This window comes from Lynx canadensis, chromosome B4 (assembly GCF_007474595.2).
Source record: "Lynx canadensis isolate LIC74 chromosome B4, mLynCan4.pri.v2, whole genome shotgun sequence".
Taxonomy (NCBI): domain Eukaryota; kingdom Metazoa; phylum Chordata; class Mammalia; order Carnivora; family Felidae; genus Lynx; species Lynx canadensis.
The window spans coordinates 54,357,162-54,378,586 of NC_044309.1; the positions used below are offsets into that span (position 1 = coordinate 54,357,162).

General features: G+C 42.6%; 2 protein-coding genes across 3 annotated transcripts in view; both read right to left on the reverse strand.

Moving 5' to 3' along the window:
* LOC115518419 (cationic amino acid transporter 3-like) overlaps positions 1–21,425 on the reverse strand; it is a 94,533-nt gene that overhangs the window by 33,654 nt on the left and 39,454 nt on the right. The window lies entirely within an intron of this gene.
* LOC115518423 (cationic amino acid transporter 3-like) overlaps positions 8,221–21,425 on the reverse strand; it is a 52,652-nt gene continuing 39,447 nt past the window's right edge. The window contains exon 2 of the mRNA XM_032593933.1: positions 8,221–10,333. Within this exon, the coding sequence (XP_032449824.1) occupies positions 8,397–10,148 (1,752 nt within the window). The 5' untranslated portion in view covers positions 10,149–10,333 and the 3' untranslated portion in view covers positions 8,221–8,396. The remainder of the gene's footprint in view (positions 10,334–21,425) is intronic.

The following is a 21,425-nucleotide window of genomic DNA, read 5'->3' on the forward strand; positions in this document are numbered from 1 at the left end:
ATTCCACCAATTTAGCACCTACAAGCCTCAGAAGCTTTTCCATTTCTGTAACCCATGATCTCCTGTCCGCAGTGCCCTTGTCTGGGACAAACTTGTCCCACCCCCACCCTATAATTGCCTAATGACAACGTTTGCAACCTTTAAAGAACTCACTAAGGTGTCAGGGCAACAAATGTAAATGATAATATCAGAGTTTGGAGGATTTCTCAGATTTTGATCACTGTTCATGTGTTATGAATTGGAAGTGTATTCCGAACTTACAGGTTGCATTTGAGTACTATAAAGTGACAAAGTGTAGCACTTGCATTCACCTAAAACTGAACATCTAGTTTTTAACCAAAAAATAGTGATATATTGTTGTCACGGGAAAGACGAATGTTAGAAATAACAGGTGACGAAACTTGAAGTTATTAAAAGATTTGTTACAATAAAGTAAATGTTGGTTATTAAATGTTCTCTTTAAAGAAATACACTGTTAATCTTAGCAATATGGCATGTTTATGTAATATTTTGATTTTTATCTTAAATAATGACTTTACTCTTTTAATAAATTGACTCTTGTAAACTAAAAAAAAAAAAAAAGGAAAGAAAAAAAAGACAGCTATGGTAACACTGACACAAACGATAGGGTCAGAGGAAATAAATTACTTCTGAGGTGGATTATCCAGAAAGGCAGTGACAGGAGGTAACATTTAAATTGGACCATGATGACTGTGTAGAACTTCAGTAGTCAGAGATTGAGAGGTGGCATTCCAAGGAAAAGACACAGCTACTGGCAAGGACTTCTTGACTTTGGGCATCAATTGATATTGAACTTCTCTTCATCACTGGAGAGTGAACTGAGAGGACCAGTGAAAATCCAGGCAAAATTGCAGAAATTGGAGGCGTTAAATACAGAAGACCAGAGCCAGGTCCTGGGTCCCAGCTTAGCTTTTTTATCCCCACTTCTCCTACACCTGATCTTATTGAAGAGGTATACGGTTCAAATGGGACATTTTCACCATAGATATAAAGAATATATGGTAAACATATGTAACCATTATTCTTCCATCTATATGTCTCTTATCTCCTGTCTCCCCGCACTGGGTTCTTTACAAACAATGAAAGGATTTCTTACTCTCATTACTGAGAAGAGCACAAAGCACAGAAAAGCAGACACTGCACAAATAAGTTAGGTAATTTGCATTCCTGGGGAAAGGGAGAAAATCTCCTCTTCCATCTCCAGAGTCCATTTTCCTTCATATTCTGATACTATATGTCAATAATTATCTACATTTCCTTCTTCTCTGGAGAAGAGATGTTGTGAAATGTCAGATGTGAAGTAAAGTTTGTCATAAAATCCCTCATAAAACTCTCCCAAGTACTGGCATTGGAAGGTGGGGGAGGGGGTTCCTGTGCTTGGTTACCTTCAAACCACTAGCTGGTCATACCCCTGCCTGCTTCCAGGAACTTTGTTTCAGTTTTTCTAAAGAAGTAAAGAGGGACAGTCAACTCCTCTCACTATCCTTGCTTCCATCAACGCCCATTGCTTTCTATGAAGTTAGTTTCACAAATGACCTGATTCTCACAATCTCAACTCTAAATTCCTTCATTGGTATAATTTTCAATTCTCCTCTCTCTGGGATGGCTCAAATAGAGAGTCCTACTTGGAAGCAAAGAAGTAAATAAAATGTCTTCTCTTAGTACCTTCCATAACGGGTTCTAGGAACAGGGAGGTGGTTACATGAGTGACGTGCATACAAGGGCAGCTGTGTATTAGGCTAGAAAGTAAAGACAGGAGGGGGTTGCATTGCAGTTGCTTTTTCTCTTTCTCTGCAAAACTCTTCTGATTGTAGCAGATTTCTAGGGGCTTCAAGCAGCCCAGCATCTTAGCCATAATCTTCCCAGAAAGAAAACTCATTAAGTTTCCCTTGAGAGGTGATGAAAAATAAATATCAGGTTTTGATACAAACACAACAACCATGGCTGGGAATGAAGGGCAGCTAATTCCTCATAACTGGCTGAACTCCTTCAGGATTTGTGTACATGAACAAAACACACACACACACGCACGCACACACACACACACCATAACCAGAAAGTCAAACAAATATGCTTATTTGTAAACCTACCTAGAAAAGAGTACCCCAATACTTGCTGCATATTTCCACTCAAATTTAAAGACATAGGTCCATATACTAGGCACATACATGACTTTCAATGAGGTGCTTTATGAATATATGTACACAGCCTCACCCCCTTTCCAAGCTCCTGACTGCAGGGTGTGGCACAATGAAGGTGAATGAGAGAATGTCTGAGTAGAAGTTTGCATGTGTCACTAAGTGTTTCTCCAACTACACTCCACAAAACAAAGAGAAACTGTTTTCTTATGACTCACTATTTGGAATTATCCACTGCCCTTGAATTATCATCAAGTTTCAGTGATCATCTACGGCTTGTTGAGCCACTACTTCACTGAGAGTATAGGTCAGGGCTTAGCTGCATGAGCACTGCTCAAACTCAGCACAAATCCTAACTTCAGGACTCACTTTGCACAAATTATTTAACCTCTCTGAGCATTAGTTTTAACTTTTGTAAAATGAACATAGCAATACTCACTTCATACAATTCTTGTATGAAAGAGGTGATTATGTAAAATATTTGGGTCAAAGTACAGGGCATACCACTCAGCCAGTGGTAGTTATTACTTTTGTCATCATTTTAGGGGCATTGCAGATATAAACAATTCATACATAAAGGAGATGTTCTTTTCCCTTAGGAGGTTTTTAAATCTCGTTAGTGAGACAAGATAAATACATAAATGGAAAAAGGACATGGAAACCTAAAACTCTTATTTGAACCCTAACATGCAACTCATTCTCCTAAATCCAAGCCCTATTTTAAAATTTGCAGCAGATTTCAATGCTCTAAAATTGTTTTTTTCTTCTGCCATTCATCATCCCCATGCTTCACCACCTTATATACACCAAACGTCCACCCCAGCCTTTAATTTCAGGAGTTGACTGGAGAAATCTTGGGAAGAAAAATATTGTGAGAGTTCATTTTGTACATTGCCCTGTTTCTGGACAGGGGCCCATCCAAGGCATTCCAAACCCAAGTGAGACAGCCATGCGCATGGCCAGAGAGCCTTCCTCCTCCCATCTCCTCTGGTCACTGTCTAATCTCAGAAATTCTTCTTTGTATTCTATCTTAATCTGTTTTCCTTCCATACTGGCATCTTTTTACACTCATTCTGATTGGGGATGAGGTACACAAACCCTCAAAGGCTGAAGAAAATTCTCAAATGCCCACCTGGTAACACTGATGCATTGCCAATCAGCCCAGGTCCCTGTAATTATAGGTCTCAGAGATTTTGTTATTAACCATTTAAAAACTTCAAAGTTTCCTTAAAAAGAATTGATTTAGTCATCTTGTGCAGTCATCTGGTCTCTCCAAGTTTTTGAAAGTTTTTGAAGGATGAAAATATCCTAATTTCCAGGACAGAAAGTTAAGAACTCCAATTTCAATACCCCCAACCTCCATAACCTCCTCAATTAGTATCTTCAAGTTATCACTCATTTGATTAAGAGAAAGTACAACCCTGAGGCTCACCATGACTAATATGACCTCCCCAGTCCCTTTCAGGCCATCATACGAAGTCGAGGAAACAGAATTGGCAGCACCCCTGACACATGCAAGGCTTGCCCCAGGGAAGCCCCTGAAGACCAGGCAGATTCTAGCATGGGCACAGCAGACATTTTCCCAAAGTGGGCAGAGTGACAAATTCTAGCACAGTGACTGGTTTGGGAAGCCTGGGGACAGGAGGGCAACCAGTGTCCACACTTCTCTCTCTTCCCAAAATTCAATTTCCAAGCCTAGGCCCCTCCTCTTGTGTTCCCAATTCCAAAGTTTTCAGACCTTTCATAGTGCTCATCTGACTCCAGACACCTATCATCCATCATCTAAGGCCAGTACTTCTCAAACTGGAAAGAGCATATAGATTCTGATTCAGTAGTTCTGGGTGGGGCCTGAGAGTCTGCATTTCTAACAAGCTCCCAGGTGACATCCACACTGCTGGCCCAGGGACCACACTTCAAAGAGCAAGGATCTAGATGACTGTAGCAGTTGACACAACTGTGTCCCATGAAGAGACTGTCTGTCCAAATACTTCTTTCTGTCTATCCTCCAGATGACAATGAGAATCATATTTCATCCCTTCCCAATTCATGAATCTCACTCCAGAGCACAATACACAGTACAAACCTATTCCATCATTTCCCTTCAAAAGTGAAACAACACATCCCTCACAAAAGTCTGATTCTTTCATGACTCTTAAAAGTCCATGTAGCCTAGAAATGCTGTCCCATTTCTTTTCCATCTTTTCACTTATCCATCTTCTATTGCCCAAACTTCTCCACAAGCACCCACCTCCAGGAAGTGTCTCTTGACCAGTACATCTTTCTCAGTTTCTACTCATACCTTCCCTTCCAAAGTAATGATGCCTTCATCCCCATCCAGTTCCCAATTCCTCATATTTCAGTCTGTGTTTCTCCCCATTTGGGGGGAAACTTCTCTCTCCCCGAAGAATCTTAGATGATTTTACAAAATTATTGCACCAGACTCTCAAAAAAGCATCTAAAGGAGTTGGTAAATATATGGGTAATCCTGCCTCTAACAGGCTTCCCTGGAGGCACCTACTCCCTGTTGGGAAGATGAGAAATTCCACAAGTAAGAAAGTAGATTCCCATCTCTCCCTCCCAGAGCTGGCCCCATAAGTACAGTTGAAAACCACTGGCCCTTCTAGGCCAACCATACAACTGACTGTTCAAGAAACGTGCCTGCTGTGCCCACCATGAATCCAATGTCCTCTTCAGTGATTCCCTGAAGTCAGATAGAGCAGGTTGTGTCTTCTGTCAATTTCACTATTTCTGGCCCCTCCCCACATCCCATAGAAATAGATGGAGAAGGACCAGAAGAGGTCATGTCAGGCATTCTCCTGCCCAGGGCTGTATCTTCCCTGTTGCTCTTTGAAGGAACAACTGTTCTTACTGTTGGGTCTAGAGGAAGGAGAGAACCTACTCCTTGCCCTAAACAAGACTCCACTCTGATGGAACAGACAAGACAGTCACCAGAACTCAGGCAGAGCCACACAAAGGCAAAACTAGAAGTGCCTGCATACAGTTCTAGATGCTGGGTATATAGCTCCACATAGAGTTCTAGATCTAGTTCTGGATGGAAAAAAATGTTGTTTGTCAAGGAAGTCTCCCAAAAGATAGTATTAAAGGAGTAGCACATTGGTAGCCTGAAAGGAAGGAGAATTTTCGGTACCAAAGAAATGTGTAAGACTACATTCAATTTAACATGAATTTATTATGTATTCATTATGTTCCTTGTCCCAACTGGATGCTCAGGAGGAGTGAACAAGGTACACTCATAACCTATGATCTGTAATCAGGGAACAAAATAAATAAAGACACACAGATAACTGGTATATTATTTTTTTTAAATTTCAGCTTAATGGAAGTATAATTGACACATAAAACTGTAAGATGTTTAAAATGTACATTGTGGTGATGTGATATACATATCCACTGTGAAATCATTCACTATGAGTTCCCCACTGTGAAAGGATTAATGGTGATATTTTAATCTAAATCGTTCAAACATGCAGGTAAGTGTTAAAAGAGCACTTTGTTTCCTTTGCTACATCTTTACATGTGGAGGTGCCTCAGCTGGAGCTTTGGTTTTCAAAGTGTGGTCCCTGGACCAGCAGCATCAGCATCACCTGGGAACTGTTAGAAGTACAAGTTCTGAGCCCCACCCAAGCCTACTGAATTCCAAATACTGGGAGCAGGTTTCACAAACCCTCCAAGTGAGGTGGCAGGAGCTGAAGTTTGAGCCATCACTGAGCACAGTACTATTCCTGGCCTCTCTCCACACCCTCTCTCACTGAGAATTTAATTAGTGAGTTGAAGAGACAGCAGTGAGGATGCCCAGCTCAGCCCCTTCCAGTTTTGTGTTGGTTTTCTTTATTTATCCAGAACCAACTTGTCCACAGGACACTTGCATTCCAACTTGCTCATACAAGAGAAAATCTAATAAAAGCAGACTCTCTCTTGTGGCGGAAGGCAGGGTGTGCTCAGCACTACCTCTGATGAGGAGTAAGTCTGTCTAATAATGTGAGCTTAGGAAACCAATCAGGCTGTAGCTGAGTAATCATTTGTCTCTATGTCTTGATTATCACCAGGTTCTAAATAGAGGAGGGGGAAATGGGGTATTATTTATTGGACCCCCTACAGCACCTACAATGGGCTGTAGTGAAAAGTGGGTGGGCTGTGCGTTCAGACCCCACACAGTAGAGAGACCTAGTGAAAAGAATAAAGGGCAGAAGAGTCAGAAGAAGTCCTAGAATTTTTAAGTAAATGAAACTTTAGAAATTATCAGTCCTGACCTTTCATGTTACAGATAATTAAGCAGAGCAATAAAGGAACTGAGCGGCTTGCTAAAGGTCACATTGCTAGTTCTTGGTGGAAACACCACCAGAACCCAGGATACCTGGGTTTCAGCTGTGCACTTTCAGAGCAGGTGGACCAAAGAAGACAACAGTACAGAAATTTAAAGTTCAATAATGCAGATAGCTCCTGGTAGAAGAACCAATTTCAGGGGTATTCAGCATGGGTAGTGGGTTCAAAGCCAAAGTGCTTTGCACTCAGAGGAAAGCTCTGGCTCCAATCCACCTGAACATGTCCTATTGCACCCCCCCCCCCGCCCCTTACAGCCAAGGCTCAGGCTACACTGTATGCTCAGTGTGCTCTGAACATGGCTTCATTTTCCTGTGCTTTTCCAAATGTTGTTCTCTCTGCCTGTAATCTCTCTCTGCTGCCCACGTGTGGGAAAAACCTAATCTGTCCTTGGAGAGAGCCAGCTCAAATGCCATTCCTCTACAAAGTCTTCTCTGATTTCAGAGAAATCACTGTGCCAGCCACAAATGATAATCCTGCACTCGATTTCCCAAGACATTTTATTTGTATATTACTTATGAAACAGTTTCTACTTTGTGTTACAGCTATGCTTTACCCTTTGGATTAGAAGACATGCTCAATAAGGGCAGGGGCCATATTTCATGTTTCTTGCACACATTCTGGGTTTTATAAATAATGCTGCAATAAACATAAGGGTGCATCTATCCTTTTGTTTTTTAAAAAATTTTTTTAACATTTATTTATTTTTGAGAGACAGAAAGACACAGAGCATGAGCAGGGGAGGGACAGAGAGAGGGGGAGACACAGAATCTGAAGCAGGCTCTAGCCTCTGAGCTGTCAGCACAGAGCCCAACGTGGGGCTCGAACTCACAAACTGCAAGATCATGACCTGAGCCAAAGTCGGTCGCCCAACCAACTGAGCCACCCAGGCACCTCTCCTTTTGAATTCATGTACCTAAAATGTTTTGGCACTGAAAAGGAAACCATCAATAAAACAAAAATGCTACCTACTGAATGGGAGAAGATATTTGTAAATGATACATCAAATAAGGGGTTAATACTCAAAACACATGAAGAACTGATACAACTCAACACCAGAAAAACAAATAATCCAATTAAAAATATGGTCAGATGACCTTAATATACATTTTCGTAAAGGGATATACAGATAGCCAACAGACACCGGGAAAGATACTCCCCCTCACTAATCATCAGGAAAATGTATATTAACACTACAGTAAGATAACACTTTATACCTGACAGAATGGATAAAATAAAAAAGACAAGAAAAACAAATCTTGGCCAGATAATGGGAAAAAGGAACCCTCATGCACTATTGGTAGGAATGTAAATTGGGCACTCACTATGGAAAGCAGTATGGAGGTTTCTCACAAAATTAAAAATAGACCTACTAAGTAATCCATTAATTCTGCTACTGCATATTTTTTAAGTAATCTCTGCACCCAAAGTGGGGCTCTAACTCACCACCCTTAGCTCAAGAGTCACATGCTCTACTGACTGAGCCAGGCAGGCATCCCACTGCCACTGGATATTTTGTCAAAGAAAACAAAAACATTTTCTCTAGTTTTTTAATAATATTTTTATAATTTTCTAATGTTTATTTATTTTTGAGAGAGAGACAGAGTGTGAGTGGGGAGGGGCAGAGAGAGAAGGAGACATAGAATCAGAGCAGGTTCCAAGCTGTGAGCTGTTAGCATAGAGCCCGATGCAGGGCTCATACTCACAAACCGTGAGATCGTGAACTGAGCTGAAGTCCGATGCTTAACCAACTGAGCCATCAAGGAACCCCATTTTTAATATTTTTAAAAGCCAGTGTGCCGCTACAGGCACAATTCAAAAGTAGATAAGTAAAAAATAAAAGTAATAATAGGTACTAGAACTACTGAGTTCAAAGTTTACAGCTTTGGCCCTAGCTTAAGTGCGGTTAGAGATCAGGCTATACCGGAACCCATAGCTGAAGTAGATAGCAAACCCAATCAGTATCCAGACACCAAATACTATCCAGGTGGCAGCTGACACCTGCATCATAAGGTAAACATTCATGAAGATGCTCAGTACTGGGAGGAGAGGCAGAGCAGAGACCTTAGAGTGAAGGGAACTGGAGCTCTGAGGCTGTCTCCAGATGACCCCAGTGACCCCAGTGATGAGCACCAGGAGCAGCACAACCACTGAAATCCACACTGGGTCTCCAGAAAGCAGGACTGGCCACTGGGCCAGCACCAGGCACAGAAGAATGAGCAGCATAACAAGCAGTAAGGAGCAAACATAGATAACTCGGCCAGAGAGTGGAGTGGGGGTGGGGCTGCCTGGAAAAAGTAGTCCCTGTAGAGTCAGCCTCCCTGCTGCAGGTCCATTCTCATCCTGCACCTCTGTTTCATTTTCATCATTCTGCATCTCAGGCTGATACCTGATGATGAGAACACAAATAGCAACCATGGAGTAAGATATCAGGGACCCAATAAACATGAGGTCCACAACATCAGTGATTCCAAAGAAGAAGGTCATGATTACTGCAATGATCATAAAGATAAACAAACTCATTCTGATGATGATGTTCCTGGTAAGGATCCAGGCAATGACAGGGAACAGGAGGCCATCCTCTGCCATCTCGTGTAACAGCTGGTATATGGGGAAAATACGTCCAAAGATACTTCCCAAAAAACTACAGAAAAATCCAAACACTAGAATATAGTAGGCAGGAGCCCAGCCAATAAAGAGAAATGCCTCGGGCAAGGTGCTCCCAGGTTGAAGCTGGTAGTAAGGCACCATAAGGGTAAGTGCTAAAGAGACACCAAAATACAGCACGAAGAGGATGAACAGTGAAATAACAATGCTCCTGGGGATGGAACGTTGGGGCTTCTGGGCTTCCTCAACTCTGGTAACAATTTCCTCAAAACCTATAAATGCATAGAAACAGGTAGCTGCTCCACGGAGAATCCCCTCGAAGCCAAAAGGCACAAATCCTCCAGAGCCCAGAGGGCCCAAGCTTGAGGTGTCATTGAGTCCAGCCTTTACGTAGTCCTCTTCTGTGAGCTTCCAGTTGTGCAGGTCCCCCTTAATGAAGCCAGTGATGATGACAAAACTGAGAACCAAAATTTTCACCAACATGACCACTTTGGCAAGTGGGGAAGTTGAATCATACAAGAAATCCATGAAAAACCACAGAGCGAACATAAAAATGAAGCTTATATGGTCTTCTCTAAGGTAGTGGGAAACATGCTGTAAGATAAATTCTTGCAGTGTCACACGCAGTGACTCAAAAACTAAGAACAATACCTGGAAATAAATCACTGCATTAGCAACAAGGGAGAGGATGAGGTTCCAGCCAGTGATGAAAGCCCAAAGCTCACCTATAGTGACATGGCTGTAGAGATATGCAGAGCCAGAATGGGGAACCCGGGCAGTAATCTCTGCATAGCACAGCGCAGCCAACATTGAAGATAGGCCAGCAATCAAAACACAAATCACAAAGGATGGTCCTGCTTGATTGCTGACCACCTCACAAGCCAGGACATACACACCTACACCCAGTGTGCGGCCCACACCCAGGGTCACTAAATCCAGAGTGCTCAGTCTTCTCTCTGGGTCATCCTCAGCCACTGGTTCCCCCAGCGTAGGTCTGTGTACCAGTTTTTGACCAAATGTATGAAATGTCTGACGCAGCATTCTAGCTGGAAATGAAGACTATTCCAGGATCAGAGAGCTGTAGCAAGTCCAGGGTGCAGACTCTGGGATCTCGTTCAGTGAGGCTAAGTTTAGCCAAGTTGAGTTGGGGCTGCTGAGGTCCGTTCCTCAGACTTCAAAGCTGCTGCTTTGTATTTCATCTGGTATTTGATAGCCCTTCATAATGCCTAAAGAAACAATAAATATTTACCAAACTGAGTTGGTGTTCAACAAACTAAAGAAAGCTCACAACCACAGCTCAGAAGTCACCTGTTGCAGCCCGAGCATCACAGAAACTGAAATTAAAGAAAATCATTAAAAAAAATCAACACTGCTTTCCCCCCAGAAAAGCATCACATATCTCCCAAAATTCTCCTTTTTACACACTACATGACAAAATCCCCTTTGGGTTCATCTGATTCATGTAGCTTCATGTACTAATGAAGCTATAGGACACAGAGGGCACGAAATTCTTGTGCAAAATTTACACATGGGATGTTTGTGTGGTGCTTGAGCATAAGTTATGACACATTAATTCATGAACTAGCGGGCCTTGTTGCAGTTACAGAACCATTTCTTAAATATCATCTGAGTTTAAAATGCAAATATTGGTCCCAGTGTCTTAAAACTCTTTGCCCCGAAATCAGTTCCCAAGGTCAGATGGCCACATTTCTCCTCATTTTGCATCATCCATTTAGCTATACTGATGGCAAAGAATGTGCTGTCCAACCCTTCCCTTTACCCATCTAGGCCCACAGGGGGCGCTGTGAGAAGAGAGGAGGAGGGAGAAAGAGGCAGGGCCTTCATAACTAGCTGCAAGAACGACAGCAACAGGCTGTCTGGTGATGAAACACTAGAGTAATAGGTGCATAAGCCAACCAACTGTCCATTACTAAGGGAGAAGAGTCAGAAAGGCCATTTTGTGAATTCTGACATTCAGTAAACCTCACCCAAAGCAACCAGGCAAAACTTACTATAATCCACAATTATGAGAGTGTGATGGGTAGGAAGGAAAAAAGTAAGTCACCTAGCTCAGCTGCTCACAACCAAAACAATTCCTTCTCTCTCCTCCTTCTCTGAGTTCCAGTAAAGAAGATGAGCTCACTTCTGCAGGAACTCTGCTCACTAGTCACACTATGCTCTATAAACACCCTGGGCCATCTGTGATGTCAGCTGATAGCCACCTCGCGACCCTGCCCTGCTCTATGAGCTTATATTAAAACACTAACTTGTAACTCCCTCTTAATTTTCCACTATAGTTATTTTCCACTCACTCAAACCATGGTCTCAATATGCCAAAGATATTTTCTTAACAAAGGAACCCTACATGTGGTTCCTCCTTCCCCCTCCTCACTGCTGCTATTCAAACGGCTGCCTCCTGAATTGGAGCAAGACTTTGGTGAGCAATTCACAGCAATGCCCCCAGAAATGAGTAGTGGAGAATAGAGAAAACAAAGTCATACAGCCCCCACTCTCCTCACTTCTCAGGCTTTGGTTTTGAGAGAATTTTAGGAAATGTTGCCAGAGGTTCTGAAGACAGAAAGATCACGTCAGAATTGAACAGTCTTCTGTACAGATTATCAAAAGAAATCCTAATGTTGTGGGTCAAAGCTTCTGTGTACAAATCTATCTAGACTCCTTATCAACCACCCACCAGTGGCAACCAGTTCCAAGGTTATGATTTACTAAGAAGCACACACATAGACAGTCAATACTTAACTCATGGAATCTTTCTACACTGTGAATGTCATTAATGTGCACCCCCCCCAACCCAGGCTTCAAACCCTTCAGTGTTTCCACTGCCCTCCCTGCTAAGTTCGTCCTTCAGCATCTGGCCTGTGCTAATTCCTCCAGGCTCATCCCCTGCCCACTCCCTGCTCCAGCTGCAAAATTCTACACTTACCCTGTTACCTGTCTCTAATGTCCTCTTGTCGCCTGCATTTAGCTAACCCCCACTTCTCTTTCAGTTCCAAGCTCAGAAGTTGCTGCCTCAGGAAGCCTCCCCTGACATTTATGCTGCTCTTCCTGTGTGTTCTCATAGCACCCGGGCTTCCCCATGTGTCATTTATCCTAATGTATCAGAATTCCAGCTAATCTGCCTGCGTCTTCTATCAAAGTGTTAGTTAGATGCTCAATAAATACGTGTTGAATGAATACACAAACTGAGAATAGAAAACTGAAAGAGAACATAATCCAGAATTCCTAGCTAATTGACTTTGAGATACATGCTTTGCAGCCAAACAATATTTATAATCCTGATTTAGGTAAAAATATAAATTGTATTACCTTCCTTGTAGAAGGCAAGGAAAATGAAAGTGTGAAGGAAAAGGAAACTGATGAACCTTGCCTACACATCGTTCATGGCTGGTATAAGCCACACAGGGTGACAAAGAATTGTCAATTTTTTTTGAAGGCATCATGCTCAGGCCCTGTAACCTAGGCAGGATATTCTAAGGCAGAGGCTCTCACTTTGGGGGACAGAGACAGGGATGACGAAGACTGGGAAATATTTTCATACTTCATATCCATTCGTTCTGGAGATTCTTATCCACTAGCCCTATCCTTCCCATGGCTGCTCAAAACCACCTCAAATGACAAGAAATTGTCCTCATATCAAAGAGAAGAGATTACAAAAGCTTCCTTCACAGGAAAGCAGCACAGTTTAGCAGATAGGAGTAAGGCTCTGCTGATACATGGTTCAGGTTCAAATCAAAACTCAACCTTATACCAGCTACTCTGGACAAATTAGTTACCCTCTTGCTGCTTTGGTTTCAATAGCAGTCAAATGAGGGTAAAATTTCCTCAAGGGTAATTATGAGGGATAAGAGAAATGATGCCTATAGAGTAATTAGCACAGTGCCTAGCAAACAATATATAATTAATATAATCTACCTAACGTTTATTATTGAAACCTGATGCAAACTGCCAAACTTTGAAAATCAGTTAGTCTTTATAAATGTCCGGCCCCAAAATCATCCACTAAAATTCAAACTTGTTAGCTCGCTCTCGTGAGACAATGAAAACAGCTTTATTCCATATATTTTGCCTTGAAAGCTAAGTACCCTAATTAAACACCCTCATACATGGTGCCAAACACTTGGAGGTCCTAGGCTTACTGGGTTAGTCCAGGCATCAAAAAAAAAAAAAAATGTAAGCCTCAAACATCACCCCCATCATCATCATCATCATAAATATTTTTCCCTATGGATGTCTCATCTTATTCCTAGAAGGGGAAGTGCTGGGTACTGTAGTGCTAAGAGCAACAGGCATTATGTCAGAAATTTTGGATTTGAGCCTTGCCTCTTCCACTTCACTATATAAACCAGGGTTATTTGCTTGATCTCTCTAAGCCTCGGGTTTCCTCCACCACAGGAACCTCACTTCACTTCCCTTACAGGATCAACATAAGAATTTGATGAGAAGATACAAAATATCACCACTGCTGGTAGGAGTATAACTGGGGTCATCATCCTAAAGCACAGTCTTAGTGGAATTAACAGTGCACACACCTTCCCTCCCCACAATCCCTCTCTGAGATATACACCACAAGGAAACTCTCTCCTGAGTCCGTAAGGAGGCTCATTATGAGCGAGTTCATCACAGGATTGTTTCTGAATTTGGAGCTATGCCAGTCTCTGTTACTAGAGGTAGGTACAGGTAAACTGTGCCATATGTACACAGTGAAATATTACATAGCAGTCAGAAAAAAAGTAGATTAAAGATAACAACATGGGTAGATTTCAGAAACAATGTTAAGTAGCAAAAGTAGAAGGAGGATGAGGTATACAACACAATCACATTTATATACATTTATAAAACACCCACAAAGTGCTGCGTATTTGTCAAGGATAGACACATACCTGTTAAAAATGTCATGCCACTCCTCTGATAAAACCTTCCACTGGTTTCTCTTTTCATTCAGAGGAGAAGCCAAAGTCTGCAGCCAAAGTCTGCATTTACATGGCCTACAAAGCCCTACAGTATTTGTCAGTGACCCACCTACTACCCAGCCTCAGTTTCTCCCTCTTCCCACTTATTTTTCTCTAGCCTCCTAACCATTCTGGACTCTTAACATACCAGGCAAGACCCGACCCCTCAGGGCCTTTGTACTTGCTGTCCCTATGACCATACCACTTCGAACCCAGATAGCCCCATGGTTGCCCACTTCACTAAATTTGGTAAAATAGCACATGTGTAGCACAGCCTTCCTTAAGTACCACATATAAAACTACAATCTTCTCCTAACCACCCAGCCATACCTTATCCCCCTGCCCTCATTTTCCTCATAGCACTTGTCATTATTCAAGGTACTATGGGTTGTACTTAATTGTCTATTATTTGCCTCACACTAAAAGATGTAATTTCCATGGGAGCAGGGCATTTTTACTGTTTGGCTCTTGGCTATATTCCCCACATTACAACTGTGTATTTGTAGAATGGATGAATGTATCCAATACACATATAGAGCATGGATTGGAAGAGCATTTGCTAAATACACTAAAGCAGGTGCCTCCAGTGAGGAGGGGAAATGAGAATAGAGATCAGGATGAAAGGGTAAAATAAAATGCATTGCATGCAAAGGGGTCTGACAGGAAGCAATGATGCTAACAGTCCATGGCTGAGGGAGGGGTTGACTCCACTCTGCGCACTTCAGATTCAACAAGGAATTTCATGAGATAATGTTGTGGGAGTTAAGTTGAAGGGTAACTGGATCCTGTAATTGTTAGGACATGGAGAACACAGAGAAGGAATACCTGCTAGAAAGAGGGTGGAGAACAAGGGAAGATGGGGCACTCCTCCTACCAGTTCCTTCTGTACCCATTTCCCTTTTCCCAATTCCTCTTTCTCCTTCACTCCTTCAACTGCCTCTGGAGGCTCCTTACTGGGCACTAAGGATGCTTGTACCACGTTTCTCCCACTGGGAAACAGTCCCCAGCACCTCCCTCCCAACAGACACAAGAGTTGTTCTGAACATTTGTTGAGTCACAGAGCTCTCTGAGTTTGGTTGCCTCAAAAAATTCCCTACACTCTCCTGAAGTCCATCCATGGACCCTGAGCAGGAATCCCAGAGGAGGACCATGTGAATGGCAGGGTCGGAGATGGGTAATGGTTTGATCATTTCTGTTTACTTCAACTGTGTGTGCAGGGTGGTTCTTGTGCTCTTTCCAATTTTACTGAAGATGAAGGAGAGTGGGCTACAGACAGAGTATGCAGCTACCAGAGAAGCAGCCCAAGGAACAAAGCATCTGGTAATTAAATAATCATATTTCATTACTCTAACACAAGCTGGCACAAGAACAATAAATGAGCAAGCTTGTCGAAGAGAAAGCAAAGCCATTATTGGGAATCCTGAGAGACCCTACCACAATTCCAGCTTATAACAATACAGAAACATCACCCTAAAATGCTATTTTCAGGACTGCCCTTTCTCCACGTGGTAATCTACAATTGCTCCAATAGTTTATATTCAGTCCAGACTCTCTGACCAAGCTGTCAGAGCCCCGCCCAAATTCTCTCCCTACCCTCAGGTCCATCACCTCCTTCCTGATTCAGCTCCTCACATCCTGACTTACCTTTCCTGGGATGAGCCTTTGGCCTGAGTAAGTGCCTGCCCTGCCAGGGATGCCCTCCTCACTCCTTTCTGTCCAGTCTTGATGCTCTAGGTCTTCTCAGTCCTATTGTACAATGTTTCCCCTGGTGATTAGGAAGCCTTTCCTAATCCATCCTGACAGGTCCCCATCTCCAACTTCCTTCCAATTCCCATCAGTACTTACAGTCCACCCTGATGCTCAGCTAAAACTAATTTTCCCTTTCTGCCTGCTGGTGTCCTGAGTGTGTCACTTAAATTCCTTTATAATCTAAAAGCTTCTGGAGGTCAGGGCCAGGATCTATATACCTCATCTTTCTGGATTCCACACTCCCACCTCCAACCCTCACTACCCAGGACAAAGATCTACACATAATTGTACGAAGCAATGATAAGAAGCATTTAGGACAGAGAAAATGAATTTATAGATGTATTGATTGACTACTATATCCTGAGATTCCTAGAGGAAATTTGTTTTGTTTTTTGTTTGTTTGTATGTTTGGGATTATGTTTTCATTTTTGAGAGAGACAGGGTCAAACAGGGGTGTAAACTGGAGTTAGAACATGCACAATCATGTATTTCAAGCACATTTCCAGAGTCATTGAGGGCCTTGACTCTGTGAATCTGTTTCATTAAGAAACAGTCTCTCTGAAAGGAGGTGCTTGATTCAGAGGAGGTGGTGAAAGAAATGGAGAGAAAGGCCAGGGAACATGAAGCCAGCTTGTATGAATTCCATAATGCCGTCACCTCCCCCTTCCCTCTCACTCCTCCATGTGTTTCTTTCAGTCTCTGAGCTCCTTCCAAACTCCAAAACCAAAGTTCAGCTCAAGGCTCCCAGAACAACTCCTGTCAAGTCCAACAATCCACCCATTAAATTGCAGGCTGCCTTCCTCTCCTAGCTGGCCCCAACCACTCCTCTTTGTCCTGGAGGTCATTGTGTTTACTCCTCTGTCTCTAAGAGTGGCACTGCCCTCACTCTGGACATTTCCTTTTCAAAGCATTTTCCAAGGCAGTAAGTTCTACTGGCTCCCCTGGTTGAGTGTCAACACTCTTGCCAATCAGGAAGTTGGCCTAGTGGCTCCTACTGAATTGCATCAAAGAGAGTTTGGCTACCAGCTGCTTTGCTAGAAGTTTGATAAGGACTTAAGAGGAAGGCTAAGGAGGCTGTTAAATGATTATTTCACTTCTCAAAGTGTCAGAGAAGTGAATTTAAATACAACATCTGCAGAGATCATATCAATCCTCCGTATCCAAGCATAGATCCTTTCTAACCTCACAGTATATGAAAACTCTTTGTCCTTAAAATTTCTGGACAATGAAGACTCTGGAGCCAATCAAACAAGTGGTCCCAACACTCAAGTATAAAGCTTTTTAGAAAGCTGGGCTTACCCAGAGTTTCTCAATTCCTAACTCAAGCAGCCCTGCAACTGAAGTACGGGGCAATCATGAATACAGGAGTAGAAACTTTGAGTTCAGGGCAAGAATTTTAAGTAATAGTGTCATGTACATGTACACCAACGTGTCCCAAGGTGAAATAGTTCACAAGGCATATGAAAAGGCAAACAGAACAAAAGCCACCATGAACAGCGGGGCTGAGTTTCATATCCAAGGTAGAAGAAATTAGTTTACAAAATCAATGAAAAATGGAATCTTCCCAATTTCTCCTTCTGTTTGGCCTTCTCTTCAAGTCTGTGTCCAATCATGGTCTTTCCTTTATCTGCTCAACTAATATACTGATTCTCATTTATTCAGCACTGTAGATGAAGCATAAAAAGCACAGAAATATCTCCACACAAGTTGGTTACATCCTGTAGTTGAAAGCAAACAATAAACAAATAAGTAATATGGATATATATTGTGTTGGATTTGCAATCAGCACTGCAGAGAAAAGGGAAGCAAGAAAATGTTAGGATGTGCTCAGAGTGGGTGTTGTGATTATAAAGTGGGTGATCCAAGAGAGCCTCACCTTCACACTGTTGTGCAACTGTCACCACCATCCTTGCCCAGAAATTGTTCATCTTCCTCAGGTGAAACTCTGCATCCAATAAACAGTAACTCTCCATTCTCCCCTCCCTGTAGCCCCTGGCACCAACATTCTACTTTCTCTCTCTGAGTTTGACTACTATAGATACATCATATAAGTGGAATCACACAATATTGTCCTTTTGCAAACAGCTTTTCTCACTTAGCATATATCTTCAAGGTTCATCCGTGTTGGAACATATGTCAGAATGGCTTTCCTCTTTAAGGCTGAATGATACTACATTGTGTATATCCCATATCTTGTTCATGTGTCCATGCACTGATGGATATGCCTTTTAGCTGTTATGAATAATGTTGTAATAAATATGTGTATTTTATACATGTACATATAATACATATGTAATAAAAGTCTTTCTGAGTCCCTCCCTTCAATTCTGTGGGAATTGTTGCAACCACTTGCAACATAGTATTATCACCACCCACTCCTAGGGTAAAGAGGCTCCACAGGTTGCCTCATGACATATGGCCCATCTCATTTTCCTTCTCTGTGGGTCTTTACAGATGTCCTGGGTTATCCTTAAGCTTTAACCCATTTATCATAAAAAGGGGACTAAGATATAGGAGAAGGCTGCTCTTCCCCATTCCTTGAGTAGAAAAATAATAGACCTAAGTGGCAGTGAAAATCTTATTTCATTCATTTATTTGTTCAGTGAATAAATATTCAGAACCTAAACAGACTCTAAACAAGGGGAGAGCAAAGGCTGCAACTCCACAGCTCGATACCTGGTGGTGCTCTGGTGAGAAGGGTAAATCCCCAGGAGCAGAGTGAAGTCTGGGGGTTCAGACCACACAAGGAGAGGTGGTTCCCCTGCTGGGAGGATGTCTAATAGAGGCTGTGTGGCCTCCCCCCAGGCAAAGGCCCCCAGTGGACCTAGGAGAACAACCACATTCACTGCTGCTGGAACAAGTTCATTAAGGATGAATTTGGGGGCAGGGTGCTGGGTTCCATTGCACAAACTCAACCTGGTCTTACAGGCACAAAGTGCAACAAGAGGATTTAAGTTAGACTCAGTAGAACTTCCCAGCACAAGGGGTCTGAAAAACCTCAGCTTGTGTGAAATTCACTACAAATGTAGGAATGGCCTTACCAGAGGCCTCCAAGAGACAAGGACATGGTTTGGGCCTGTCTGGCTAGTACCGACAGAGACAGAAGTTTTCGCTGTGATTGTGGTCATCCCAGCCTCAGGAGGTGGCACACAAAGACTTCTGGGGACTCTAAGGCCTCGGGCAGAATGGGTGGAGCCTAGAGTTAGGAACTGCCACCTGGTTAGATCTTTCCCAAATCCTGATGGGGGTGGAGTTGGGGGACACAGTAGGCCTGAACCCTCCACTGTCTGGCCCTCCCTGTTCAGAGCAGCACATCCAAGCTCTTCCAACGCAAACCCTGACTGAAGGCCTTAGGACCAAGTCTCCACCCACCCTCAGACCCAGGACCCATATGACATCCCCCTGTGCCTGGCAGGGCAGAGACACCCACTGCTCAGGCCACCCAACCCCCACACCCCAAGCACAGATAGCCTTTCTTTTTTTTTTATTTATTTATTTATTTATTTATTTATTTATTTATTTATTTATTTTTTTATATATATGAAATTTATTGACAAATTGGTTTCCATACAACACCCAGTGCTCATCCCAAAAGGTGCCCTCCTCAATACCCATCACCCACCCTCCCCTCCCTCCCACCCCCCATCAACCCTCAGTTTGTTCTCAGTTTTTAAGAGTCTCTTATGCTTTGGCTCTCTCCCACTCTAACCTCTTTTTTTTTTTTTTTTTCCTTCCCCTCCCCCATGGGTTCCTGTTTAGTTTCTCAGGATCCACATAAGAGTGAAACCATGTGGTATCTGTCTTTCTCTGTATGGCTTATTTCACTTAGCATTACACTCTCCAGTTCCATCCACGTTGCTACAAAAGGCCATATTTCATTTTTTCTCATTGCCACATAGTACTCCATTGTGTATATATACCACAATTTCTTTATCCATTCATCAGTTGGTGGACATTTAGGCTCTTTCCATAATTTGGCTATTGTTGAGAGTGCTGCTATAAACATTGGGGTACAAGTGCCCCTATGCATCAGTACTCCTGTATCCCTTGGATAAATTCCTAGCAGTGCTATTGCTGGGTCATAGGGTAGGTCTATTTTTAATTTTCTGAGGAACCTCCACACTGCTTTCCAGAGTGGCTGCACCAATTTGCATTCCCACCAACAGTGCAAGAGGGTTCCCGTTTCTCCACATCCTCTCCAGCATCTGTAGTCTCCTGATTTGTTCATTTTGGCCACTCTGACTGGCGTGAGGTGATATCTGAGTGTGGTTTTGATTTGTATTTCCCTGATAAGGAGCGACGCTGAACATCTTTTCATGTGCCTGTTGGCCCAGATAGCCTTTCTATTCTGTCCTCCCAACTCACCCCACCCCATAACACAGCCTGAATCCTGCTACAAATGTGCACAAATCAAAGACATCTTCAGCTATGAGTCTTCAGGCTCTCCTTGGATAGGACACATATATACACATGTGTGGGAAAATAGGTTCTACCTACACAAATGGGTTAGAAAAAAGCTTAGGGCAGAAAGCTGCCACCATGGGGCACAAGCACACAATGTTACTTAGAAAGATATTGTAATGGGATCACAAGTAACTTGCTTTATCACCTGCAGGAAATTACTTTCCATCTGATGCCAATATGCTAATGTACTTTGATCGAAAACTCCACTTGCCCCCCAGGCACTTTGCTTCTTGCACACACAAGTTAATGATTACTATCTGATTGTTTTCTTCATGTTCACCACATGTGTAAGATCTTGAGCACTCAATAAGTACGGAGACAAAATCCCTGTTCAGGGCTCTTGTCTCATCCAGGACATTAGCCTCTCTTGTATTCAAGTCTGCATCCACGCTCTCTTGCTGGACAAGAGAGAACTCTAGACTCGTAGTCTGTGACAGATGGGGACTCCGATGTGATGAGAAGAAAAGTCTATGTGACAAGAGGTCAATGTGGCTATAAAGTGATGTGTACTCAAGGACTGCAGAATGCCACGGAATGACTAGAGCTCTAAAAGAAAAAGTGCATGGGACTTTAATCTCTCCTGACGAGGTAAGAGAAAAGCGAAACTATATTAAGATTTGCTGATGTGGAACTTTTGAGAGAATTTATGGGAAACTCCCTATCCCCAGGACAGAACAGTACACTCATATATCACTCCTTAAATTATTAATGATTATCCAGCAACACTCCTCTTGATTTTCCGAGCAAGGAACCTTTGACCTAGACATCTGGGAATGAATAGGTAAAACAATAAAACCATGCCATATGGAAGGCACCAATGTTCCACCTGAGGTCATTCTTACATGGCCTATTGGCCTACGGTCATTCTCCCCCTGAGTGCGAATAATGTTTGTGAAGATATAGACCCACCCAAAGTAAATAAAAATTTTTCCAAGAAACCTAAGCCTCCTTATTGTCAGCCAGCATCTTTGGCAGCCCTACATCCAGAGAATGCTGACTATCCCCTTTGTCATTGGAAAAAAATAAGCTTTTAAAGAATCAAAAGATTCCCTCTGAGGACATCCTTACCCCAATGCTATAACCTATTAAGTATAACCTTTACAGTGTTTACAGATGCCTCGGGGAAAGCTCACCAGGT